General features: G+C 41.8%; 1 protein-coding gene across 1 annotated transcript; it reads left to right on the forward strand.

Moving 5' to 3' along the window:
• The first annotated feature begins 7,159 nt into the window (after positions 1–7,159).
• Positions 7,160–26,438, forward strand: LOC134578434 (IST1 homolog). The gene is made up of 10 exons (XM_063437437.1): positions 7,160–7,297; positions 10,471–10,569; positions 10,685–10,865; positions 12,944–13,028; positions 13,616–13,699; positions 15,645–15,755; positions 24,028–24,114; positions 24,300–24,407; positions 24,520–24,577; positions 26,096–26,438. The coding sequence occupies exons 2-10, from the start codon at positions 10,482–10,484 to the stop codon at positions 26,278–26,280; spliced, it is 987 nt and encodes a 328-aa protein (XP_063293507.1). The 5' UTR covers positions 7,160–7,297; positions 10,471–10,481; the 3' UTR covers positions 26,281–26,438.
• The last annotated feature ends 537 nt before the right edge of the window (positions 26,439–26,975 follow it).

Consider the following 26,975-nt stretch of genomic DNA (forward strand, 5'->3'; position numbering starts at 1 on the left):
TCTAGGGCAAAAAGCTTATGATGATGATACAAAGAATACAACTTGGTGGTCGGCTTCAAATGTCTCAGAACCATCTAACCCGTTTGCTAGATACGCCAATTTAAAGGATGTGTGGTTTGATCTATCTATCACATCTACCTGGAGAGCCCCAGCAAATTTGTACTGGATCTGTGGTAAGAAAGCCTATTCGGAGTTGCCACAGGACTGGGAAGGGGCATGTGTGTTGGGTATGCTCAAACCATCCTTCTTCTTGTTACCTATTGAAACAGGTGAGACTTTAGGTGTTAAAGTGTATGATGTGAATCATAGGAAGAAAAGGGGACCCATAGAGATAGGCGCCTGGGAAGATAATGAATGGCCTCCCCAGCGTATTATAGATTATTATGGGCCAGCCACGTGGGCAGAAGATGGTACCTTTGGTTATAGAACCCCTATTTATATGCTCAACCGCATTATAAGATTACAGGCGGTGGTTGAGATTATCACTAACGAAACATCACAAGCGCTCAATCTCCTAGCGAAGCATAATACTAGGATGAGGACAGCAGTATACCAGAATAGATTAGCCTTGGATTACCTTTTGGCAGTAGAGGGAGGTGTATGTGGGAAGTTTAACCTAAGCAATTGCTGTCTTCAAATAGATGACGAAGGGCAAGCAATAGCGGAGCTTACTAGCCATATGGTTAAACTAGCGCATGTGCCTACTCAGGTATGGAAAGGGTACAATCCAAGTAGTTGGTTTGGTAGCTGGTATGAGTGGTTTGGAGGGCTTAAGGCAGTGGTAGGTGGAGTCCTACTGATTTTAATGTTGTGTCTACTCCTACCGTGTCTTATACCCTTAGTAGTTAGGTCTGTGCAAAGCCTGATAGAAAATATAGCAGAGAGGAAGGCTGCTGCACAGATAATGGCGATATATAAGTATAAGGCTCTAGATCAAGGAGAACCAATGCAGGAAGATGAATGTTGAAGATTCACATCATAAGATAAGTCTGGTCTGGTTCAAGGTAACCTGCGGTGTAAGCAAACTAAGGTTAAGTGATGCCTCAAGTAATTGTAAAATATCAAGAGGCATCAAAGGGGGGAATGTGGTGGAATCTCGGTAAAAATAAATTTAGTAGGCCGAGATTACCACGTGGCATGTGTACGTGCATATGCTGACGTATCGATCAGTTGGTTGCACGTGGCAAGATACGATCAGTAGTGTACGGAGCATGTGCAAGAATACAGGATATAGTATTCCCCTCCTCCATTGTGCTGGACAGGCCATGTGGTCAAACAGGAAGTTAATTCTTATTTGTGTTGATTGGTTAAGAGAATGTGCGGGTGGAGCTTAATATGGAAGGAGTTATATGCCTATATAAGGAGCCTGCATTATTGTCCGGGGCTCAGAACTTGTGGTATTTTGGTGACGCTAGTCCCTCTGAGTCCCGATCGGTGATCCAATAAAGAATCTCTTCCTTCCTGAAGAAACCTGTGTCCATCTCTCTGTGCTTGGCTTCCGTCAGTTTCTCCGGTATCAATAATAATATCTGGGAGATAGGAGAAAATCATTAATAATATCTGGGAGATAGGAGAAAATCATTAATAATATCTGGGAGATAGGAGAAAATCATTAATAATATCTGGGAGATAGGAGAAAATAATAATATCTGGGAGATGGGAGAGAATCATAATATCTGGGAGATAGGAGAAAATCATAATATCTGGGAGATAGGAGAAAATCATAATATCTGGGAGATAGGAGAGAATAATAATATCTGGGAGATAGGAGAGAATAATAATATCTGGGAGATAGGAGAAAATAATTAATAATATCTGGGAGATAGGAGAGAATCATTAATAATATCTGGGAGATAGGAGAAAATCATTAATAATATCTGGGAGATAGGAGAGAATAATAATATCTGGGAGATAGGAGAAAATAATTAATAATATCTGGGAGATAGGAGAAAATCATTAATAATATCTGGGAGATAGGAGAGAATCATTAATAATATCTGGGAGATAGGAGAAAATAATATCTGGGAGATAGGAGAAAATAATAATATCTGGGAGATAGGAGAAAATCATTAATAATATAATGCTCCCAACTTGCGCCATTACAGTCCATAATGAATGCAGCGGCGAGGCTCATCTTCCTGTCCGGCCACACCTCCCATGCCTCACCCTTCTGCCAGTCCCTACATTGGCTTCCTATAAAATATAGAGCTCAATTTAAAATTCTGGTTCTTGCTTTCAAATCTCTACATAATGCTGCTCCCACCTATCTATCCTCCCTTATACACAAGTATGTCCCGTCTAGGCCCTTACGATCTGCTGAAGACTTACGTCTATCTTCTGTCTGTACTCCCACCTCTGATGCTCGCCTTCAAGCCTTCTCAAGGGCTGCACCGTTCCTGTGGAACTCGCTTCCCTCCTCCGTTAGATGCTCACCCAGTCTCCACTCCTTCAAAAAATCGTTAAAAACCCACTTCTTCATAAAAGCGTATCAATTAAACTCTTAATAGCTCCCGACTGATTCCTCTTCTGCAACTGTCACTAGTCTAATACTATCCTTACCTTTTTGTGTTACTATACCCCACTCCCTCTAGCATGTTAACTCACTGAGCAGGGCCCTCAATCTCTCTGTTACTGTGTCACTATACCCCACTCCCTCTAGCATGTTAACTCACTGAGCAGGGCCCTCAACCCCTCTGTTACTGTGTGACTATACCCCACTCCCTCTAACATGTAAACTCACTGAGCAGGCCCTCAATCCCTCTGTTACTGTCACTATACCCCACTCCCTCTAACATGTAAACTCACTGAGCAGGGCCCTCAACACCTTTGTTACTGTGTCACTATACCCCACTCCCTCTAGCATGTAAACTCACTGAGCAGGGCCCTCAAACCCTCTGTTACTGTGTCACTATACCCCACTCCCTCTAACATGTAAACTCACTGAGCGGGGCCCTCAACCCCTCTGTTACTGTGTGACTATACCCCACTCCCTCTAACATGTAAGCTCACTGAGCAGGGCCCTCAACCCCTCTGTTACTGTGTGACTATACCCCACTCCCTCTAACATATAAGCTCACTAAGCAGGGCCCTCAATCCCTCTGTTACTGTCACTATACCCCACTCCCTCTAACATGCAAGCTCATTGAGCAGGGCCCTCAATCCCTCTGTTACTGTGTGACTATACCCCACTCCCTCTAACATGTAAGCTCACTGAGCAGGGCCCTCAATCCCTCTGTTACCGTCACTATACCCCACTCCCTCTAACATGTAAGCTCATTGAGCAGGGCCATCAATCCCTCTGTTACTGTGTCACTATACCCCACTCCCTCTAACATGTAAGCTCATTGAGCAGGGCCCTCAATCCCTCTGTTACTGTGTCATTATACCCCACTCCCTCTAACATGTAAACTCACCGAGCAGGCCCTCAATCCCTCTGTTACTGTCACTATACCCCACTCCCTCTAACATGCAAGCTCATTGAGCAGGGCCCTCAATCCCTCTGTTACTGTGTGACTATACCCCACTCCCTCTAACATGTAAGCTCACTGAGCAGGGCCCTCAATCCCTCTGTTACTGTCACTATACCCCACTCCCTCTAACCTGTAAGCTCATTGAGCAGGGCCATCAATCCCTCTGTTACTGTGTCACTATACCCCACTCCCTCTAACATGTAAGCTCATTGAGCAGGGCCCTCAATCCCTCTGTTACTGTGTCATTATACCCCACTCCCTCTAACATGTAAACTCACTGAGCAGGGCCCTCAATCCCTCTGTTACTGTGTCACTATACCCCACTCCCTCTAACATGTAAACTCACTGAGCAGGGCCCTCAATCCCTCTGTTACTGTGTCACTATACCCCACTCCCTCTAACATGTAAGCTCACTGAGCAGGGCCCTCAATCCCTCTGTTACTGTCACTATACCCCACTCCCTCTAACATGTAAACTCACTGAGCAGGGCCTCAATCCCTCTGTTACTGTGTCACTATACCCCACTCCCTCTAGCATGTAAACTCACTGAGCAGGGCCCTCAACCCCTCTGTTACTGTGTGACTATACCCCACTCCCTCTAACATGTAAGCTCATTGAGCAGGGCCCTCAACCCCTCTGTTCCTGTGGGTCCAACTTGCCTGGTTACAACTACATGTCTGTTTGTCCACCCATTGTAAAGCGCTGCAGAATTTTACTGCGCTCTATAAATATCATAATAATAATAATAATAATATCTGGGAAATATGAGATCTTCATTAATAATATCTGGGGAATATGATAAATATTAATAATATCTGGAAATATGATAAATTCATTAATAATATCTGGGAAATATGAGAAATTAATAATATCTGGAAATATGAGAAAATCATTAATAATATCTGGGAAATATGAGAAATTTATTAATAATATATGGAAATGTGAGCAGTTAAACATGGGGGACATACCCCAGTAACAGCCAGGCAGTCTGTCTAATGGTGTAAAATCAGCTTACTGCACACTCATTCAGAACCGAATGATAAAACATGGCATTAGTTATTCATTAAAGTGTAAATTATCAGAATTTCAAGGTGGATTACAAAATTTGTAGCCAAATTACAAGAATTCTCCACGTCGGCTGTTGTCACAGACGGAAAGGACATATTACTAACTAGAGCTTAGAATGGCCAGGTTTAATGTAAAGATTAGAGGGTTCTGGACCAAACCAAGTGTTTGTTTATTTGAGTATCTGCCCCTGTCCAGATTCTTTAAAACAAACTGTGTGCACGCGGAAGTAAATCACACTGACACATAAGTTTCAGGTTAATGAAAAACTTCGGAATGTTTACTTAGAGGGGCGGCAAACCCCTTATAAAGCAGAAAATACATTCTGTGCAAAACATGAGATAACAGAGAGTATACATATTTAATTGGTCAAGTGTTAAGTGTCTTATCTAATGCACTTCCTCCAAAGTCACCATCATCTCAGGATTTTACTCCGGATGATGACGCCATCTTGTTACACGAGGTGTTTGGTCGATGGCTGGGGGTGCTCTAGCAGCCATTTTGAGCAAATACTGAATACAGGCATATATAGTAAATAGACATTTTACCTACATTAATTTCTATCCATAACAAGAGAAAGTGTAATCGTAACACTAGCCAAGATCAGGATAGTAGAAAAAACTAAATACGATCCAACTAGCCAAGTCAGCATTACAAAAATCAGAATAGTCAGTAAAACAAGCTAAAATTGAAAAACAAGAAAAATCAGGGAACGATATAACGCACTATACTATTACACTGCTTTAGAGCATCAGGAGGACTGAAGGAACTCAGAGGCTGGACTGCCCGAACGATGTGCGCGACACGCTCATTCAGTCTGGAGCAGTGTGTCGTTCGAGTAAGTACAGAGACAACTGTGGGGTGTATTCACTGAGGAACTGTGAATGGCAACATTCACAAAATGACCATGGACTGCCTATAATGGAGTTGGACATATCTTCCAGATCAGCTATTTTGGACTGAATTTTGCCATTTAGATTTAAATTTAGAGAATAACCCTGAATGCTTTCTTTTCTGCCCTGTATATTTTAATTTTTTTCCCCCAATATGTAAAGTATGTAGAACCTTTATGCTGCAGGATTTGTCATTGATTAATGACTTGTTTTCATTTTTTGGTTGCATTTGAAGTCGACATACTGCAGAGCAGCTCGTTTTAAGTGTTCCCTATCAATCTGTTTGACATTATATGTGTCCAGGAAAAGATGGTGGATTTGGCAGTCCTATTGTCACATAGTAAAGCTAGACTTTGCAATCTGCAGCTCGAGACTCGTTTATCCTGCTGACGTCTTGCACAGATGACATAGATAGGAGCTATAGCACAGGTGTCATGTTTATGTCCCAGAGCCATAGGCGGTCATCACCAACTTTGTATCGTACAAACTGCCTCCCACTCATTTAATATGAATGAGGAAAGCAAATATTCGCCTCCTGTCTTTAATAGAATTGAGATTATTGCAGTTTCCAGCTGTCTACATTTTGCAAATTATTAAAATTAGGAACGGATTAGGATCAACTAAACATTTATTTAATTGTCCTCATTTCAGCTCCTTTTACCTGTGTCACGTTGACATCCTCAGAGTGGACCACTAGTTGCAGATAACTCAGTGCTAACCTGGATTAATTGGTAAGAACAATGTAAGTGACTAATTAAATGCTCTTCGGTCACCTGTACAGCATAGGGCAAAAACCCAGGTGTACTGATGCTAATACTAAGGAAGTAAGAATTTACAGTAAGTTAAAATGTCTATTTTTGTATGTGTAGTGCACACAGACACGTTTTTCATAGATAATAAGCAAACCATGTCTCTGGAACAGATGGTAAATAATTACAGATTGTGTTATATCTTGCAATCTTGTGATCTTTCTTGACGCACAAAAAGCAATAGAAATAAAACCCCATGGAGTTCACTGGTATATTTCCTTTGGATAAGAGACATACAGAATACAATATCTAACAAAGAAAGGTGGATGTGTTTGCTTTACCGGACATGGCTCGCGCATGACTGGTGGGAAGGGCATTAATGATCATTTTTATGGCTTATTGATTACGTCTTATATTAATCAGTTACTAAGTTTTGTAGAACAAACATTCTATGTTCTCATAATATCTACACATTTTCTTTGGCTACACATTACGTGAAGTTTTATTGTGGTGAGGCTCTAACATACACGAATACATTCCACATAATCAGAACTCCTAAAAGTTTAATGAGCATACGCAGAAATATAATGAACCGATAAATTCAGGTTAAAATTGCAAAGTAGTGACTAGAGCTGAGTATTTGTTTTTTTCCCTAAATCCTTACTTTTTGCCTTAATTTTGCTTTTTTTTTGTTGTTTAAATTCATAGCAATTTGCTGATTTAGGGAAGAAACCCTTTGGAGAAGACGGTGAGCAAGTCAGAACAGGATGAGTCATGGAGAGATGCTTAGAAAAGAGGGGCTTTCTCGAAAAAGAGGAACACCACAGTTATGCAATCCCGGCTTACAGACACCACTTAAATTGTAGAAATGGCTACGAGTGAGGAGCACGGGGTAAGGAAAGAACACCTAGATCAGGTATTCATACGATACTGTGAGGTCATCCCTATCACATGACACCACTCCCTGTTTTGATGTTTGCATACAACTGCTTCTATTTCCTATTTGGTGGCAGGCAATGCAACCCATGTAGCAGGTCAGACAGCTCAGTACGAACCAGGTGTTTTATCCTCATTTCTGCCTCTTCCTACTACAGACAGGGTAGGTGAGCATCCAACTCAGGTAAGTCCTATCAGCTGGCATGCTATTGATATTTTCATTTTTTAAATGTTAATAATATTGGTTATCCACCAGGAAATGACAATTTTTTGCCACAATAGCTGATCTGGAAACAACTGACTTGATATTTTTCATTCCAGATATTTTGACTTTAGACTAAATTACTGGATTTATTCCTTAGAATTCACAGTTCAGTGAATAATCCTGATACGATATGATGATCTTGTAAAGAAAACCAACCATGTTTTTATCACAAACTCTGTATTATTGTGTTCAAAAGGGGATTATTCAGAAACTGAGAATAGGGGAGAAGTTAACTTTTTAGGAAACTAGCAAATTTGTTTCAGTTTGGTTGTTTTGGATACAAAATATACTATCCCCTTGCCAAGTCCCAGTAACTGGGTTTGTCAATAGATCCCAAAACATTTGTGGTGGTCCAGAGTGCCAGTCTGTAAGTTGGAATGGCGGTCATGTGAGGGTTAGATCTAATTACACAATAGATATATGACGGACACTTCCTGTTATGTACAAACCTGATTTAATAAAAACTGTGATTAAAACAAACACCTAGGAACGAGATTGTGGCTGTAAACCAAATCACATCGGAATTGTGTGTGTATATCGTTCCTTAGACAATGACTCATGGTTTTATTTACTAAATAGAGTTTAAAAAAAATTGTAGTCCATTTAAAACATAATTTTAAAATGTAGGCCAGCATGGCTGATTTGGAAAAAAATCTCAACTATAGTCATCGCTTGTGTATTTTACGCTGAGTTTTCAATTCTGCTTTCAGTTCACCACAATTCACTGGTTAATTAATAGAGCTGGCAGTGTTCAATTTCCTGGAATACAGTAGATTGAACATAGTCACTCTGTAGCATCAAATGGGTTAAATACTAAGACACAGAGGGACAAGTTAACACTGTAAAGTTTCTGTGATTTGTCTGTCCAGTCTATATCTCTCTCATGCCTATAGGCACACACTGTATAGCTTGCTCTATACTGCCTATAGGCACACACTGTATAGCTTGCTCTATACTGCCTATAGGCTCACATTGTATAGTTAATAGCTTTCTCTATTCTACCCATAGGCACACACTGTATAGCTTGCTCTATACTGCCTATAGGCACACACTGTATAGCTTGCTCTATACTGCCTATAGGCACACACTGTATAGCTTGCTCTATACTGCCTACAGGCACACACTGCATAGCTTGCTCTATACTGCCTATAGGCACACACTGTATAGCTTGCTCTATACTGCCTATAGGCACACACTGTATAGCTTGCTCTATACTGCCTATAGGCACACACTGTATAGCTTGCTCTATACTGCCTACAGACACACACTGCATAGCTTGCTCTATACTGCCTATAGGCACACACTGTATAGCTTGCTCTATACTGCCTATAGGCACACACTGTATAGCTTATAGCTTGCTCTATACTGCCCATAGGCTCACATTGTATAGTTAATAGCTTTCTCTATTCTACCCTTAGGCTCACACTGTATAGTTTATAGCTTGTCCTGTACAGATTGTAGGCACACAGTGAATAGGTTGCTCCCTATCTGAGGTTCTCTCTGCAGTCATTAATGTAAACATTAATTGCACAGAACTTTCCGTCTTGTCAGCTGATCCGACTATTGGCTTGGAAGTCAAAGACCAGTCTTTCCAGTTCCAAGTGTCCGCCTTTTTCCCCTAGTGAGCCGTGAGGACTGTACGGAGACTTCTGGTAGTAATAATAAACAAACCTACCCATCAGCATTCTTATATGGCAGACTAACATATTATTATTAGCTGTGCATCACCCACAATGGACATAACTAACCAATTATCTAAGATAAATATGGGAAAATATGTGATAGAAACTAGGAAATGTACAATAACAACAAAACGAATACCAATAATGAATAATACAGTGCTTGTTAAACAGGCTCTTTAATCGCCTTCAGCTCAGTGCAGTGGTTATAGTGCTATAAGTCACCATTTTCTGTTATGTAATTTTGGAACAATAGAATAAAAAATGGGTCTGTCCCCAGCAGCCATAATCCGTACCGTCTGAAGAATCAATAAAAATCTGACCTACTTTGGACAAAGATGATTGAGATCACAGACTTAGAATTTTGTTTCCTCAAAAAGAGAATTATAGGAAAGTTATGTTCAATCGTTTTCCCATGATCCAAATAAAAGCTTATTCTCTGTTATCAAAGAAAATATTGCACTAAAACTGCCAGCCATCAAATCACATAGGAAGTCGTGTAGTGAGAAAGGAATGTGCATTTTATTTCTCAGTGGAGCGAATGTGTTCTACTATTGTCAACTTTTATGTGTAATATAGGAAGAGGACATCTCCTATGGAATGGTATTAGGTTCTATTAACCTTTCAGAAATGAATTGAGAGAGTGTAGAGTTTGAGTTACCTGGAATTAAATCTGAATTTGGGGATAGGCGTGGAGCAATAAAGTATCAGTCTAAGAAGGAAAAATACGTATGTAATATTTGCATGGTAGATCATCAACAACTCTGTTTGCATCTAGCCAAATGGCTAAAAAAATGTTTAACCCCTTAAAGACCAATGACATGTGTGACATGTCATGATTACCTTTTATTCCAGAAGTTTGGTCCTTAAGGGGTTAAGGACCAAACTTCTGGAATAAAAGGGAATTATGACATGTCACACATGTCATGTGTCCTTAAGGGGTTAAAGGAATTGTTCATATCTGCCACAGCATATTATTTTGGGACTCTAATTCAAAGATAGGGAGTCGTCTCTTGGAGTTAGTTGGACAGGGAATGCTGTCTTGGAGTTAGTTGGACAGGGAATGCTGTCTTGGAGTTAGTTGGAAGGGAATGCTGTCTTGGAGTTAGTGAGACAGGGAATGCTGTCTTGGAGTTAGTGAGACAGGGAATGCTGTCTTGGAGTTAGTGAGACAGGGAGTCCTCTATTGGAGTTGTTCGCACAGGGAGTCCACTCTTGGAGTTGGTCGGACATCAGACTCCCAGTGATCTTAACCTTGGCTGTGTTTGTGTGATATGTTAATCGTTGGTTATGGAAGGTCCCATGAATGTCCTGCTTCAGCCTTTATAGCAGTAACAGAATGAACAGTATTTTAGTCTTTCCATAAAATGTGTTTATTTACAGCTACAAATTGCTTTTTGCTTATGTCCACAGGAAGAGTCACGATGCTGGGGTCTGGGTTTAAAGCGGATCGACTAAAGATCAATCTAAGACTGGCCATGAACCGGCTGAAGCTGCTTGAGAAGAAGAAAAGTGAGCACATTCTAGATCATGGCTAAGTCCACATTATATAATTTATCTAAAGAGTGCTGTGTCTCTGTGGTTTGTGAACCCTTTTCAAATGTTGTGTGTTTGTGTGTGCCCCTAGCTGAGATCGCACAGAAAGCCAGGAAGGAGATTGCAGATTACTTGTCCTCTAAGAAGTTTGATCGAGCACGGATCCGTGTAGAGCACATTATTCAAGAAGATAACCTTGTGGAGGCCATGGAGATTCTAGAGATGTTCTGTGACCTGCTCCTTGCACGATTTGGTCTAATTCAGTGTATGAAGTAAGAATGCCCCAAATGGCCCATACAACACCCAATAGAAATACAGTGATGGTAGAGGGTGTAAAGCTGGTTTATTTTAAGAAAGGGACCACAAACAGCTTGCTTCATACTTTTGCCCAAAAGCAGTATGATTCAGAATGCGTTGTTCCATAGAATCGCGGCTAAGTGCCGCTGGGGAACCGACTGGGAACCGCAAGGTTTTCATGCCGAAAATAGTTCCAGGGCATTCGCAGCTAAATCCCCCTGAAGTCTATTCGCGGTTTTGGTCCATGTGAACAAGATGGCCACCACCACGTGGTCGAATGGCTTTGGGAGTTCAGGAGTTCGAAGTGCCGCTTCGAAAGTTCGATTTGTTCCTGTTAGAAGTCCAAGAGGCACAACCAGAGTCTTTAACCCAAAATTCATTACAGGGGCCATAGTCACAGGGCAAGAGGCTGGCAAGTATGACCCTCCAAGAACCCGCGACAAGGTCCAGTTCGTCACAGAATCTAAAATGAGTATTTAAAATTATTATTTATAAAGAGCCAATCAAGAATGGAAATGACATGTACTGTCAATACATTATTTAAAAGATAAAAAGTACCTGGGAGGCAGCTTCATAAGAAAGTGACTCAACCTATTAGGAGCCTCTCCTTCTTGTCTATGAGATGTGAACTTAAAGGACCACTCTAGGCACCCAGACCACTTCAGCTTAATGAAGTGGTCTGGGTGCCAGGTCCTTCTAGGGTTAACCCATTTTTTCATAAACATAGCAGTTTCAGAGAAACTGCTATGTTTGTGAATGGGTTAAGCCTTCCCCTATTTCCTCTAGTGGCTGACTCATTGACAGCCGCTAGAGGCGCTTGCGTGATTCTCACTGTGATTTTCACAGTGAGAGCACGCAAGCGTCCATAGGAAAGCATTATGAATGCTTTCCTATGTGACCGGCTGAATGCGCGCGCAGCTCGTGCCGCGCGTGCGCATTCAGCCGACGGGGAGGAGAAGAGGAGGATCGGAGGAGGAGAGCTCTCCGCCCACCGCTGGAAAAAGGTAAGTTTTAAACACTTTCCCCTTTCCAGAGCCCGGCGGGAGGGGGGCCCTGAGGGTGGGTGCACCCTTAGGGCACTCTAGTGCCAGGAAAACGAGTATGTTTTCCTGGCACTAGAGTGGTCCTTTAACCCTACACTCTTGTCCAGCAGTGGATTAAAAGATATGTAGTTCAGCTCATGCTAGCAGTTCATGATTTAGATTTGATGAGTGGGCATGTTCAACATGTTGATAGTAGCTAAACTGTGGCTTCTACTAGCCTTTGGACATAGTTTTGTGAATGGAGCTGTACAATGAACTTTCACAGAGTGGGTGGACATGTGTGCAGCTGATACTTTGAATCTCTCACTGAATATGTATGGGGAGATGGAGTGTACACCCCAAACAAGTACTGGGAACAGGATAAAATATAGCTTCATCCTCTGACGTCTAGGGCCAGTTGGGCAGGCTTCTACCTGTGTGAGTTCTGCAAATTGCAATTATGTTTAAAGAGTCAGGGTTGGAGGTTTCCATTGTACCAAAGCCTGTGCAAGGAGTGTAAATTATGGTCTTGAAATGTCCATTTACATCTGCACAGCATATTTGTAATTAAGTATATATTCATCTGTTGTATATTATGATTAATTTACAGCTGCCTTCTGAAAGGGCATAGGTGGGTTTTTTCATGCATGTGATCCTCGCCTTTGCAAGCCCTCCCTTTCTAACCCCGCCGAGACTTTCTGTGTTTGTCCAATCACAGACTCCCAATGGAGCTCAGTGAGAAGTCTTTGCAAGGCAGGTGCTCTGGGCAATTGCTGTGTCTTGAGTTTAGTTCCACTGAAATAAAAGGACCAGTTGTCTGACAATTTCTTCCGAAATCTGGACATTCTGTAAAGTGAAAAAAAAAAGTATACACTCTTCACACATAAAGTATTTCAGCGAGCTCAAGTGCTTTAGCTGTTTGGAGCATTTACTTAATATCCATTTATAGAATACTAATGGCCTGTGTTTCTTCTGTGACTATGTGATTTTATTGGCCAGGAGTTTTGATATAATGAGTTTTATCTGTACAGACAAGTGGACCCTGGCCTGTCAGAAGCTATCTCCTCTCTGATCTGGGCCGCCCCACGTCTCATGGAAGTAACTGAGCTAAAGACGGTGAGTAAAGGAGACACCTGTAAGCTACCTGTAAGCTTTGTATTGGGTATGTGTGTGTGCACGGCTGGACTCTAAGGGTCTGGGGCGTCAGTATATTTATTCTGTGTATGTATAGGCTTTCCATTATTAATCCCTCAACTGTTGGTAAGCTTCAAATGACATCATGCATCAGTAAATGTGGGACTACAGCTCACATCATGCATCAGTAAATGTGGGACTACAGCTCTCATCATGCATCAGTAAATGTGGGACTACAGCTCTCATCATGCATCAGTAAATGTGGGACTATAGCTCACATCATGCATCAGTAAATGTGGGACTACAGCTCACATCATGCATCAGTAAGTGTGGGACTACAGCTCACATCATGCATCAGTAAATGTGGGACTATAGCTCACATCATGCATCAGTAAATGTGGGACTATAGCTCACATCATGCATCAGTAAATGTGGGACTACACGCTATTTCGATTTCTTTTTCTCCTTCTTTAGGCCAGACACCACACCCTCAGTGAAGAGGGTCACAGTCAGACATACAGTTTGTGACAAGGATCTGATGCAATGTGACAATGTTACTATTTTTGCAGGTGGCAAGTCAGCTGTCTAACAAATACAGCAAAGAATATGGCAATCTGTGCAGAACAAATGAAATTAAAACCGTCAGCGAGCGAGTGAGTATACACTGTTTGATATCATGCTTAGAGGACCATTTAATAATTATCGCTTGGAATAAGACACAAAATCCAAGATTTGTTTTTAGCAGTTTCTGTGTAATATTTGTAGCACAGTTTGCTCTTTCATTGACACTAATGAGTAGGGATATCAAGACCTTAAATGAAATATCTGTACTTTAAACGGGTGCAGGTCAGACAATATGTAAACTTGGGGCTATATAAAACAAATATTTAAAGACACAATGAAGATTATCACACTTTCTGCAGAACATTTTCATTGAGTTTCTCATACTTTCTGCAGAACATTTTCATTAAGGTTATCGCACTCACATTAATTTCTGCAGAACATTTTCATTAAGGTTATCGCACTCACATTCAGCAGAACATTTTCATTAAGGTTATTGCACTCACATTCAGCAGAACATTTTCATTAAGGTTATCGCACTCACATTCTGCAGAACATTTTCATTAAGGTTATCGCACTCACATTCAGCAGAACATTTTCATTCAGGTTATCGCACTCACATTCAGCAGAACATTTTCATTCAGGTTATCGCACTCACATTCAGCAGAGCATTTTCATTCAGGTTATCGCACTCACATTCAGCAGAACATTTTCATTAAGGTTATCGCACTCACATTCAGCAGAACATTTTCATTCAGGTTATCGCACTCACATTCAGCAGAGCATTTTCATTCAGGTTATCGCACTCACATTCAGCAGAACATTTTCATTAAGGTTATTGCACTCACATTCAGCAGAACATTTTCATTAAGGTTATCGCACTCACATTCAGCAGAACATTTTCATTAAGGTTATCGCACTCACATTCAGCAGAATATTTTCATTAAGGTTATCGCACTCACATTCAGCAGAACATTTTCATTCAGGTTATCACACTCACATTCAGCAGAACATTTTCATTCAGGTTATCGCACTCACATTCAGCAGAATATTTTCATTAATGTTATCGCACTCACATTCAGCAGAACATTTTCATTCAGGTTATCACACTCACATTCAGCAGAGCATTTTCATTCAGGTTATCGCACTCACATTCAGCAGAACATTTTCATTCAGGTTATCACACTCACATTCAGCAGAGCATTTTAATTCAGGTTATCGCACTCACATTCAGCAGAGCATTTTCATTCAGGTTATCGCACTCACATTCAGCAGAGCATTTCTCTGGCATATAAAATACATTGTTCTAGGTGGTTACCCAATATCGAGTTAGGGTGGTCCTATTAGGTGATCTTCTGGCTCAGTTGTTCAGAACTAAACCTAAGAACTAAATTGTATGTTATATATTTAGATAAATGAATATAGAACCATTTACACTCTATTCACTTACTTGAAAGCACATTGAGCTGAATAGTCGGTTTTGAAATGGGTTTTATTGCTGCAGTAAGATTTATTTGAAAATAGCTCAATCAAAGGGAAATTGAATGGCAGCAGAATAATCCTTCTGTAAGAAAAACAAAGACACGGCCATGGTAAAGCTAGGGTCAGGGTGAGGGATTTAGAGTTGGGTGTAACATAATAAGGATAAGTAGTAGTAAGGTGTTTAAGTAGCTTTAGAATGACAGTGTTAGAAGTGATAGGAATTTGGTTGCAAATAGCTGACATGCCAAACATATACACAGATTTGGCTGATTTTAACAGATATGCACATGACAGCTGAATGGTATTGTGAATCTGTTAAAATAAGCAAAATGTTCTATTTGAATTGTCAAATTGGTTAAGTTCGGGTTGGAACAATCCGATTTTAACAACCAAAGGGCTTAGTGAATAGACATGCCTAGTTTGCGTTCTTTACTTCCTTTTGCTTTGTTCTAACTGCAGTCAGGTCCCTAGGCTGGTTGTTATTTGGACCCCGGCTGTTCGGGTCCTTGCACAGTGATATGGTTCTCATTCTTAAAACCTGCTTTCTTCCCGCAGCTGATGAAGAAGCTGAATACAGCAGCTCCACCAAGGATATTAGTGGAGAAGTATCTGATTGAGATTGCCAAACAGTACAACGTGCAGTTTGAGCCTGATCTTACTGCTTTGGTGAGTGACAGCGGACATTAAATGACCTGAGTCTGAGACAAACTCATCATTTCTGCTGGGATGTTCTATATTACCGGTGGCCAGAAGGTAGACCCCCATTTATTTAATGGAAATGTTCTGCCTGGACCTGCTGTATCCGATTATGCCGTCCCACTTGCTGTGCCATTTTGGATATTTCTGTTCACTGAGCGCCAGTTCCAAAACTCTTGTTTATTTTGTTTTCCCTTTTAGCTGCTCCCTATGAGCAATCTAATCACTCCCACAATGACTCTCTCACCCCAGACCTCAAGCCCTCGACTTGATATTAACAACCCAGTATAACTGTGGGTTAATATCAAAAACAAGGTTTTATTCTATTTTTCTGTGTATTACGATCATCTAAACCTCTCAGCCAGTGAGATAAGCCCTGCATTGCTTTCCTGACTCCCCTGAGATGATAGTAGTGCCAGGAAGCAGTGCGCTGTGGACTGTTCTATAATGGTTTGACTTCTTACAATGGAGGGGCTCCAGGGAACTCCCTGCGCTATAACTTCTACAATGTTCTGTAGTGGTTATGGTGCCTGAAATGTTCCTTAAAATATATTAAACAAGATTAATTTGTGATTCATCATTACAGCGCACGAATAGAGTTAGCATTTACCTCTGGACAATACATAGTGGGAAATAAAATAGGAGAAGCTTAACCAGAGTATGTACAGTTTGATAAGAGGGTACAATACCAACAGACACTGAAAACGTCAACATATCGGGCTATGTATAAATAACTCTCATCAACCCTTATGAATTCAGGTAATTGTATCACTTGAATGGACTGATGCTGTTTCTATGGAATGCCAAGCAGCTGCTGTGGGTTCTTTATAATTCTTTATAAACGTTTCAGTTTTCAAGGTTGAGAGAGGAAATACATCATAGAACACATAGAGCAGCCGTAGCTCCTGTTTTTAACGTGGTTCAGTATCTCTAGGGCTTATTCACTCTCAGTGAGACGGTTTTGTATGTGTTTTCAAAGCAGTGATGCAAGTTAGATCCGCCAAACCCATGTTTCCACCTTTTTACTTTTGTGCAATTTGTAAATTCACACTCCTATTAAAGATTTAAGAGAAGAGTTTCACATTACCTTGACATGTGATACCATCCAGCTGCGCTGGGTCCATCTTCCTTCATCCCAGGATCCTTTGCTGTTCCAGGCATGTAGTGACTATTTATGGCATCTGATGATACAGGTACCAATGAACCTGATCAATGTCTTGCTAGACTCGCAGATCGGTGGAAATTTTCAGTAATTAATTTAGGATTTTATGCACTAAAGCGGAATTTGTAAGAAATTGGCAAGGGATATGCAAAACTCGGTGCAAAAACTGCACCTTCAATTAAAAGGTTGAAGGAACCAATAATCCAGTTTTCTGTCCAATCCGTCCAAAACAGCAGAATTTTTTTTTTTCAATGTATTTTATTTTTGGTCACACGAAAGTGTGTATATAGAAGGAAGGGGTACAGAAGAGAAAGGGGGAAAACATGAGGGGGGGGACAATAGTACATAATACACCATACATCACATATCACATAGGTTACATAGGTCCCAACAGCCATATGTACATAACCAAACACTTGTACATAAATCAGTTATTAACAGGCAGTTGCGGTCTCTTGTCCGTCTGGGTTTGAAGCAGGGACCAACAATTTGTGTACCCTGGTACTATTTAGTGACACTATCCCTCTGGCATTAAAACAAAGTTAATTTTTGGGGTAATGGAAAGTGTAGGTAAGGGGGGCAGCAGTTGGTGTAACTCGGGCAAGGTAGCTGTAGGCCTCCTATATTATCTTAGAAGAGTCGAGGTTTCCCTTTTTTTTTTTTTTTTTTTATCACGCTATTATTCCTCCTTCTTATATTCCACCCATCTGTGCCATCTTATCTCATGTTTGTGTTGGTTGCCGTTTAGTCGGCTTGCCATAGTTTCGTAGGTGTGCGCTGACTCTATTCTATCAAGGATTTCATTCATTGTGGGCGCTGGCTCGGCCTTCCATCTATGGGCTATAGCGGTTTTGGTCGCCATAAGGCAATGGATCAATATGTAAATCTCGTCTGCAGGAAGGGGGTATGGGAAAATATGTAGTAAAAAACATTCTGGTCTCATTGGGACCGAGATCCCCATTTTGTTATTCAGGAATTGCGCTAAGGTCTGCCATACTACAACGATCTTGGGGCACGTCCAAAAGATATGGTAAAGGGTCCCTATTTGCGTGAGACATCTCCAGCATAAGTTGTTCGACCCCGGATAGATGTGGGCTAGCCTGGACGGGACCAAATACCAACGCATAGTTAGTTTACAGAATGCTTCCCACTGGGAAAGACTGTGGGATGCCTGTTTTGTCTTTTTTTGAGCCTGATACCAAGCGGTTACTGGGAACTGCATCCCCACGTCCAATTCCCATTTTAGCATATATGAGAGTTTAGACGCTATATCTTGGAGTGAGAGTGTGGTATAGCATAGAGACAGTGCTTTTACTTTTGGTAGTTTCCCCATACACTTGTGAAGAAATGGAGGTAAGAGGTTAATATCTTGGAATCTGAGCTTGCGTTCTTGTACAATGTTCCTAATTCTCAAGTAGGGGAACAGCTCCCCTGTCGGTAGCTGGTACTCCCTAGCTATATCCGGGAATGGTTTGATACCTGTAGTGGTCAGTAATGAGCGTACATGGTGAATTCCCTGACGTAGCCAGGGTTCAATCTGCAGGTTGGTCGTTCGGGCAGTTAATGCCTGAAGCGGTGCTGCAAGGAGCATATCATTACCTTGCAAAAATAGCGGGGTAGTCTGCTTCCACATCTGGAGCAGTGTTTCAGTGGTTGGTAGCACTGAGCTACGTGAGGGGAGAGTCGCCCCCGTCCATAAAGCCAATGGGAGGGAGCCTGAGGTCATGCACGCATTTTCCATTGCGAGCCATACCGGAGGAGATGATCGTTCAAGAACCGTAAGTCCCTGAGCCATTAATGAGGCTTTGTAATATAATTTGATATTTGGTACTCCCAACCCGCCTTTTGTAAAGGGTCGCCATAGTGATCTCTGTTCTATCCTTGGGGGTTTACGCTTCCAAATGTGTGCGTTAATTATGGCCTGAAATTTCTTTAAAATAGGGTTCGGGATGGAGATTGGTAGGGTGCGAAAAAGATATAGTATGTGTGGCAGCGTCATCATTTTGACGGTGTGGATCCGTCCCAGCCAGGATATTTCTTTCCCTTCCCATTCCTTAGTTTGTTTTTCTAGCTTGTGCATAAGCGGGGTGTGGTTTTCTCTTATTATCGCCGAGTGTGATACTGGCAGCTTAATGCCCAGATATGAGAGGGAGGTTTTCCTCCAGTCGAAGGGGTATTGCAATTTTATGCGGGCAAGTATGGGGGAAGCGAGCCCTATCGCTAGTGCTTGTGTTTTTTTGGCATTATTTTTATAGTATGACATCCTCCCGTATTTCTCCAGTAGTGCTAGTAGTTTTGGAATGGTGGTTTCTGGTTGTGTTAAAAATAAAAGAACATCGTCCGCAAAGAGGGCTATCTTTTGGATCCCTATCGGGGTGTTCAGGCCAATGATCTTCTGGTCTAATTTGATGTGTCTAATCAGGGGTTCCATGCATAGGATAAATATTAGAGGAGACAGCGGGCACCCCTGCCTGGTACCATTCGTGATTTGAAAGGGTCGTGACAGAAACCCTGAGTTGAATATTTTGGCCGCAGGTTTGGAGTATAGGACCATAATGCTCTTTAAAAATGATAGCGGGATACCCATATTTACCAACACCGCCCTCATGTATGTCCAATTTATGCGATCAAACGCTTTTTCTGCGTCTAAGGCCAGCAGTATACCCCTCTGGTGAGTAGATTGGGCCCATGAGATTAGGTTTAAGAAGTGGCGGGTATTATCCCCTGGCTGTCTAGTTGGGACGAATCCTGCCTGTTCTTTGGAAACTAAATCTAACAAAACAGGTTGTAATCGCATAGCTAAGAGTTTGGCATATAGTTTTGTATCTGCGTTTAATAGCGAGATGGGCCTCAGATTAGCGCATTCAGTGGGTGGCTTGCCCGGTTTGGGGAGTGTAACAATGTGGGCTAGCAACATCTCCTCCGGTATGGACCCTGTTTCTGCAAAGAAGTTAAAGAGTTCTGTCAAGTGCGGTGTTAGTTGTGTCTCGAATGTGGTGTAAAAGTAGTTGGAGAACCCATCTGGGCCTGGTGCTTTGTGTTTGGGGAGTTTGCGTATTGCGTTTCGCACTTCCTCCTCTGTAAACTTAGCCGTCAGCAGGGAGCATTGATGGGCATTGAGACGTGGTAAGTCCGCTTCCTGTAGGAAGGTTTTTACGTCTGACTCAGTTGGGTGGTGTAAACTGGTGTCCTGTTGGAGATTATATAGCCTATCATAAAAGGATGCCAATTAATTTACTATTTCCTGCGGGTTAAATATTTTTGTCCCTGCGGTCGATGTCATGTAAGGGAGTTTGGATTGCGTGTATTGGGTTTTAAGGCGTCGTGCAAGTAGTTTGCCTGCCTTGTTCCCTTGTATATAGTAGGTGAGTTTCAGCTTACGGAGCTGTCGTTCCATATTTAGTAACGAGACTGCATGTAGCTCTTTTCTTATGTTCGTGATTTTTCGGGATAAGATTTTGGTAGGCCTTATTTTATTGTCGCTATCTAAAGATTGAAGTTGTGCCGTTAGGTCCTCTACTTTGTTGCGCACCTTCCTTTTGTTTATCGACCCTATCTGGATTAGGAGACCACGCAGTACGGCTTTAAGGGCCACCCATTTAGTGGCGATATGTGAGGGGTCGTGCCGATGGTCGTCATAGAATGCCTCAATAGTTGCGCCCAATTTGGTAGCCGTGTCTACATTGTCTAAAAGGGATTCGTTCAGACGCCACGCACTCCGGCCTCGTGCCGGGTACATGGCCCTGAATGTGGTGATTACTGGAGCATGGTCAGACCAGGTCCTGTCTCCTATCTCCACTTCTACAATATTTACTATGGAGCTTTTGTCCACCAGACACATGTCTATACGGGAGTAGGTGTGGTGTACCTGCGAGAAATAGGTATAATTCCTATCTGTTGGGTATAGGGTGCGCCATGTATCGTAAAGATCGTTCGTATGGAGAAGTGAGCTAAAGGTGTGGCTCAATGTGGTAGCTTGCTGTAGTGGAAGCTTCCCTTCGGTACGTTTTATGTCTAAGTCGGGGTTCATCGTACAGTTGAAGTCACCTCCAATAATGATATGCCCCTCACGGAGTTTGGTTATTTTCGTCAGTGCTCGTTTAATAAAAGAGGTTTGAGAGTTATTGGGCGCATATATGGATGCGATTGTGAGTTGCATACCATTCAGTGAACCAACCACAATTAGTAATCTCCCTAACTCGTCTTTGTACATCTTAGTAAGTTGGAAAACCCAATCCGCATGGAACAGGATGGCTACCCCTCTCGTTTTAGTAGGTGAGAGGGCATGGAAGACTTGGGGGTATTTTGAGGATATTAGGCTAGGGGGGTTTTTCTGGCACATATGAGTCTCCTGTAGACATACTATGGCTGCGTTGGATTTGTGAATTTCTCTAATTGCAGAACTGCGTTTAAAAGGGCTATTCAGGCCGTTCACATTCATAGATAAGCATTTAAAGTGGCACGACATTGAGTAATAGAGTTATGCGTGCTATAGAGCCCGCTGGAGATGGTCTGGGAATGTTAATTTTCAGGGCCCTTGAGAAAAATAGTGTTAATACGGGTACCATAATGTGACTTTGTTTCGTGCGGTGTTTTAGATGAATATAGGGGATTGCTGCCGGCAAGGGATGGGGTAGGAAGATAACAGGGGTAAACCAAAATACAGATAAAGTAAGTATGTACAACATCTCTCGAACTTGAGAGTAGAACATGGGGTACAATGGGGAGCCTATACGCTCCAGGTCCATTGAAGCACCCGTGGGGGTTCGTGCGGAGCGGGTCCGCGTCCGGGCCAAAATAATATTTCTTTGTTTTTAAAGAATCGCATCCCAATGTTTAGTTCCATCTATTGGAAGGGATTTTGAGTATGGACACTAGCCTCCCAACAATTACAGGCTGCCAATATGATATCCAAAAATTGCTTGGATTGCGCCGAGCTACAGAGCCGCCGTTTAGGCGCCCCGCCAGTTTTTGGGCTCCACAGCTTCTCTCCCTAACTGTATTCCCCCATGGCATGGGAGGAGGGGCGACGCCATTCCTCCCTGGTCAGCGCCAGCACCCCCCCCAAAACCCAAGGGAGTCAGTGACGGTCATGGTCAACGTTTCACATTATTTACCACGGTGGAAGTATATACATCAGTCATCCCCCCCCACAACAAATATACATCAACAAATTCAGGAGAGATAGATACCACTCCTACCGGAAATTTAAGCTATGTGCTGGGTAAGGTCATCCCTTTACCAGGTAATATTAACAGATAATAACATAAATTGGGGTCCTCTATCAACGCGTGGAGGGTATTCTGGGGGGTGGGAAGAGACACACTTATAGTAAGCTTTGGCCACCATATAAACCATTTGTCAAATCGCGAACATCGAAGTTGGGTATATTACCATGCGTTTTTTTTGTTTTGTTTTTTTTTTGTTTTTTTTGTTGTTTTTTTTTTTGTTTTTTTGTTTTTTTGACTCTTATTTATGGGTAATTTTTCTTTTTTTTTTTTTTTTTTTTTTGTTCCCATGTTAACTATTTACATTGGCATATTGTCATACTAATACCACGTCGTCGACCGTCGGCACCAGTCACCAGCGTTCTGGGAGAGTCTTGAGGAAAGCAGGGTTTCTATAGACGTCAGTCCTTGTGGAGCAGGTAATGTCCCAATTGCAGCAGAGCGTTCAGTTGAGAATATATCTTGTAGCCTATTATATTGCGTTGCTGGATAAATTCAGAAGGCCAATGTCCCTCTCTGCCTTTTAGCGAGGTGAGGGGCCTACCATCTGCCACTCTGGCCGGATATTACTCGTGGCGGCCGCCTTTTCTGGGGGAATAGAGACATCTCCCTGCGCGTTCCAAAGGCCCCAGTTCTTCAACGTTGCCAAGCCACCTGCCGGGTCATCCATAACGTGAAGTTTGTTGTTTCGCCATATGAGGAGCTTCGTGGGGAAACCCCATCTGTAGGCTTGCCCGTGGTTCCGCAGAGTTTTGGTCACCGAAGAGAACTCCTTTCTTCTGGCCATAGTTAGGGCTGATAGGTCGGCATATATCGATATCTTATCGTATGGTTCAGGTAGTTTCGGGGCGGACCTGGCTGCCTTTAGGAGCGCTTCTTTGGCCCTGAAATAGTGAAAACGGACCAGAATATCTCGCGGCACCTCTGTGGCGAATCTGGGTGGTTTGGGCGTTCGATGGGCCCTGTCCAGTTCCCACATATCAGCGGTTAGGTCGGGCACTAGTTTAGAGCACAGGGCTGTAATATATGAAGGGATTTGATCTGCACTCACCGACTCCGCCACTCCCCGAAATCTCGCATTATTCCGGCGGGAGCGGTCCTCCATGTCCGCCATTTTGTGCCAGAGTTTAATGTTGTCGTCTTCCAGTTTTCGTAATTTGTCCGCCATGGTGTTGTGGGCAGAGTTTAGATCCTCCGTCCGGCGTTTGATCTGGTCCGTACGGTCTCCCAATTCCGCCAATTCTTGGTGAATACCAGATATAATAGACGTGAAATCTTCCTTTAATGTAGTTCTCAGGTCCATGAGCATTGCTCTTAGGTGCTCTTTAGTCACTTGGCCATCGTCCGATGGAAGTGATGCGGGCGGCTCGTTGTCATCATGCACAGGGGACTGCGCCCTGCTATCGGCGCCATCTTGGGCCTGTTTCTGCCGGTCTTTTTTGTTTTGGCGGACCGTGTCCGTTAATTTAGTTTGTTTTGACGGTGACATGGCTGTCTAGTAGTCCTCGTAGTCTCCCCCTCCGGTAGCAGGGTGTGGATTCGGGAATGCAGCTATTTAAATAGGTATTCTGGCCCGGGTGTGTGCGGAGCTCCTACTCCATGCGACCGTCCGTGCCGGAAGTTAGACACGCCCCCCAAAACAGCAGAATTTAAAAACTTCTTCCCTCGTCAATTCCTCAGTTCCTGCATAAACATGATTGTCTTGCTGATTGTCATGTGCAGGCATCCAGCTTCTGCAACATAAAGGGACTTTATTATATTGCTTTAGACTTGATAGAGAGATAGAAAATAAAAAGAAGCTAATGAAAAGAAAAAACTAATCTCAACTTTTTTAATATTATTTTTTTTACAGGCTGAGGTTCCCCCTGAAGATAACCATGATAAAAAGACAGGAGGACCTGGCAATGGTGGCTTTGGATGTCCATATCCCCAAAACTCAGTGAGTCTGTCAAATGTATATCAATCGCTCCTTTTCAAACCATGGGAGAAGGGCTCAGGACAGAAGAGAAGGCCTATATTAAATAGATCATGTCTGAAGGATAAACGGGCCCCAGAGGGACAGGTGTTGGCTAAATAGATCTTTGATTTTTTTTTTTTTAATGCAATTGTTTGCCTTTTCTCTAGGAACTGGATGATCCTGTAGGAGTCTATGAACAGTGTGCCTTTCTGCAGCCACCTCCAAGACCTCATATACCACCGTCTATTCCAGACAACCCCCCAGCTTATGATATGGTAAGTTAGTTTATCCAAGCCTGCTGGAGTATTTGGATAGACACACACAGATATTCAGACTTCTTTGTCCCAGCTGTGATCACATTATTGTTGCCACCTTCTTTCCTTTCAGGCTAAACCTCCTCCTGGCTTAGTTGGGGAACCTAGGTTATATCCCAAACCGGATTATGGTGAGTACTAGTAGCTCAGTGTGAAATGCATTTAAGAAAAAATTCAAAAAATAGAATGTTTTACAGTATCCGTGGAAAAAATATAGAAAACCACTTTACTTTAGTTTGTAAAGAAAAATAAAGTATGTTTGTTGCATTCATGTGTTTAAAACTTTTAATAATACATTTACCTCCTATTCCATTCATTCTCACACTGAATTAAATATTGCATGTAGACAATAATTGTATTATGGTTCCAGTGCTCCAAACCCTGAAGGTGGCCCCAACTGGGTGCCTATAGTGTCCCTTTAAAGAATAAACAATTTTTTAACCAAATAAATAAAAGTAATTATTATTTACATAATTATTAACTTTTTTGTAAATTTGCACAACTTCAGGGCATTTTATGCAAATTACTGTATTTTACTTAGGTGCTCGTGGTACAGTACAATTGCATCAATATGCACAATTTAACCACTTTAACAGGATCCTTATTGTTGGTTCTCCATCACCTGCAACAGGGCTCTGCTTGTTAGCCCAATTCGTGCAGATTTGGGAAGATGGGAGGCCAAAACCTGGCAAATATACAACAACCAGCAAACGGTACTAACTGGAGCAGGAAGTAAAAAAAAAAATGCACATTGACACAATGAAATGCAACCTCTGTACCTTTTTATGTGGCAGTCTGCCTTTATATATGGCAGTTGTCCGAATGTAGTTTTACTAGTCTGTTTTAATGAAAAAATTACAAAAACAATTTGGTATATAGAAAAAAAGAGACAGGTGCCCGCAGGTAAGAATTCAAAGCATAGCCTTTCTACAGTATATATAAATTAAAGGTCTTGAGGATAGTAATATGGAATTGTGCTGAACTGTTTTAAAATAAATTAATGCTGAGTCTATTTCAATGATCTCAAATATACGTGAACGATCATATTTCTCCACAAGTGAACGGACATCAGTCATTAACCATGATGCTCAGACTAAAGGTTAAGTAGACATCATTGACACAAATGGGTCAAAGTGCTTTCTGATCTGCTTGGTAGCTCAGGGCCTCTCACCAGTTCCAGGTCCAGCTATTCAACATGAGATTAGTATGTAAGGATTGAAATGTAATTACAGCCCAACAATGCAACCACAATATTAAATATGACTGAATGTAGAGAGGACTATATGAAGCTACAGAAAACGATTCATTCTGTCATGCACACACATATAGTGTCACATGGATGGCCACTGAGATAATGGGACCTATGTTGGTGATTAGGGTTAGCCAATGTTTAACACTTCAGGCCAAGCAGAATTATGTGCAAGACGTTTAATCACAGCTGGAAAGGTGCAATTTCTTTGTCGAAAGAACATTTGGTCCTGGAAGCAGAAGTACTAACCACCGACCAATATCTTGTACACTACCTTATTGGTAGAGTAATGTGCCAAGCAAAGGCTGGCAGGACTGGGCAGAGCTCAGTAAGAGCTCCAGCTGATTTGTCTGTAAGCATGCTTGCACTCTACACTTTCACTGACATATTGTCATTTCAGGTGGGGATTCTAACTCACAAGATAAGTGGCAACAAAGGGACGTCAGAGATAGATATAATCATATGCCATTGCCAAAATTGCCATCCGCACCAGCTGACCCGCCTGCAACTAATCCCTCGCCATACGAAGATATTGACTTTGAAGACCTGTCAAAAAGACTGGATGACCTAAAAAAGAAGACGTGAAAGCTTCCATTATTTTGTATATTGCCTAAAGCTTTGTATTGAATCTCTGCGCCCTCATTCTGTTTCCATGTTTCAGTCTCTTGTTAAAGTATGTAATATTGCTACTTTTGATCACGTAATAAATAATATGCCATAAAATAGGCAGTTAAAGAGAAAAAGCTTATTAATATGTTAAGAGGAAATGTTTAATACAGCTCCGACGGGAGTAGTGATTGTCACTACGCTTGTTAGAAATTACACAGAGCACTGTGATTGGATGGTTTTCAAGCCATCCAATAACAGTGCTCTGTGTCATTTTACACAGCGTGGGAAAATTCCAAAGAACTTTCCCACGCTGTGTAAAATGACAAAGAGCACTCTGAATGTGTCACGTTTACATAGATTGAGATGGAGCCCAACTGCAGATTTCTTGGATTTAGATGTAGAATTAGATTTATAGAGAGTAATATAGGAACTGGCAATTCAATATAAGAAATACAGTTACTGTATCTTTAATTATTTCGGTTGAAGGAGAATATAGGTACTGTATCTTTAAATACTTCAATATTGGTAAGCGGCTTCCTTAGTGCAATCAAGTATATTTGCTTTTGCAAGAACTAAGTTAATTGAATGAAGCTATAATGAAGATTTAAACAACAGTGAATTGAATAAGGTTTTAAGCTAGCAGGATACGTTATCAGCTGGAGCCTGAAAGT

The sequence above is a fragment of the Pelobates fuscus genome, chromosome 12 (genome assembly GCF_036172605.1).
Source record: "Pelobates fuscus isolate aPelFus1 chromosome 12, aPelFus1.pri, whole genome shotgun sequence".
Classification (NCBI taxonomy): Eukaryota; Metazoa; Chordata; class Amphibia; order Anura; family Pelobatidae; genus Pelobates; species Pelobates fuscus.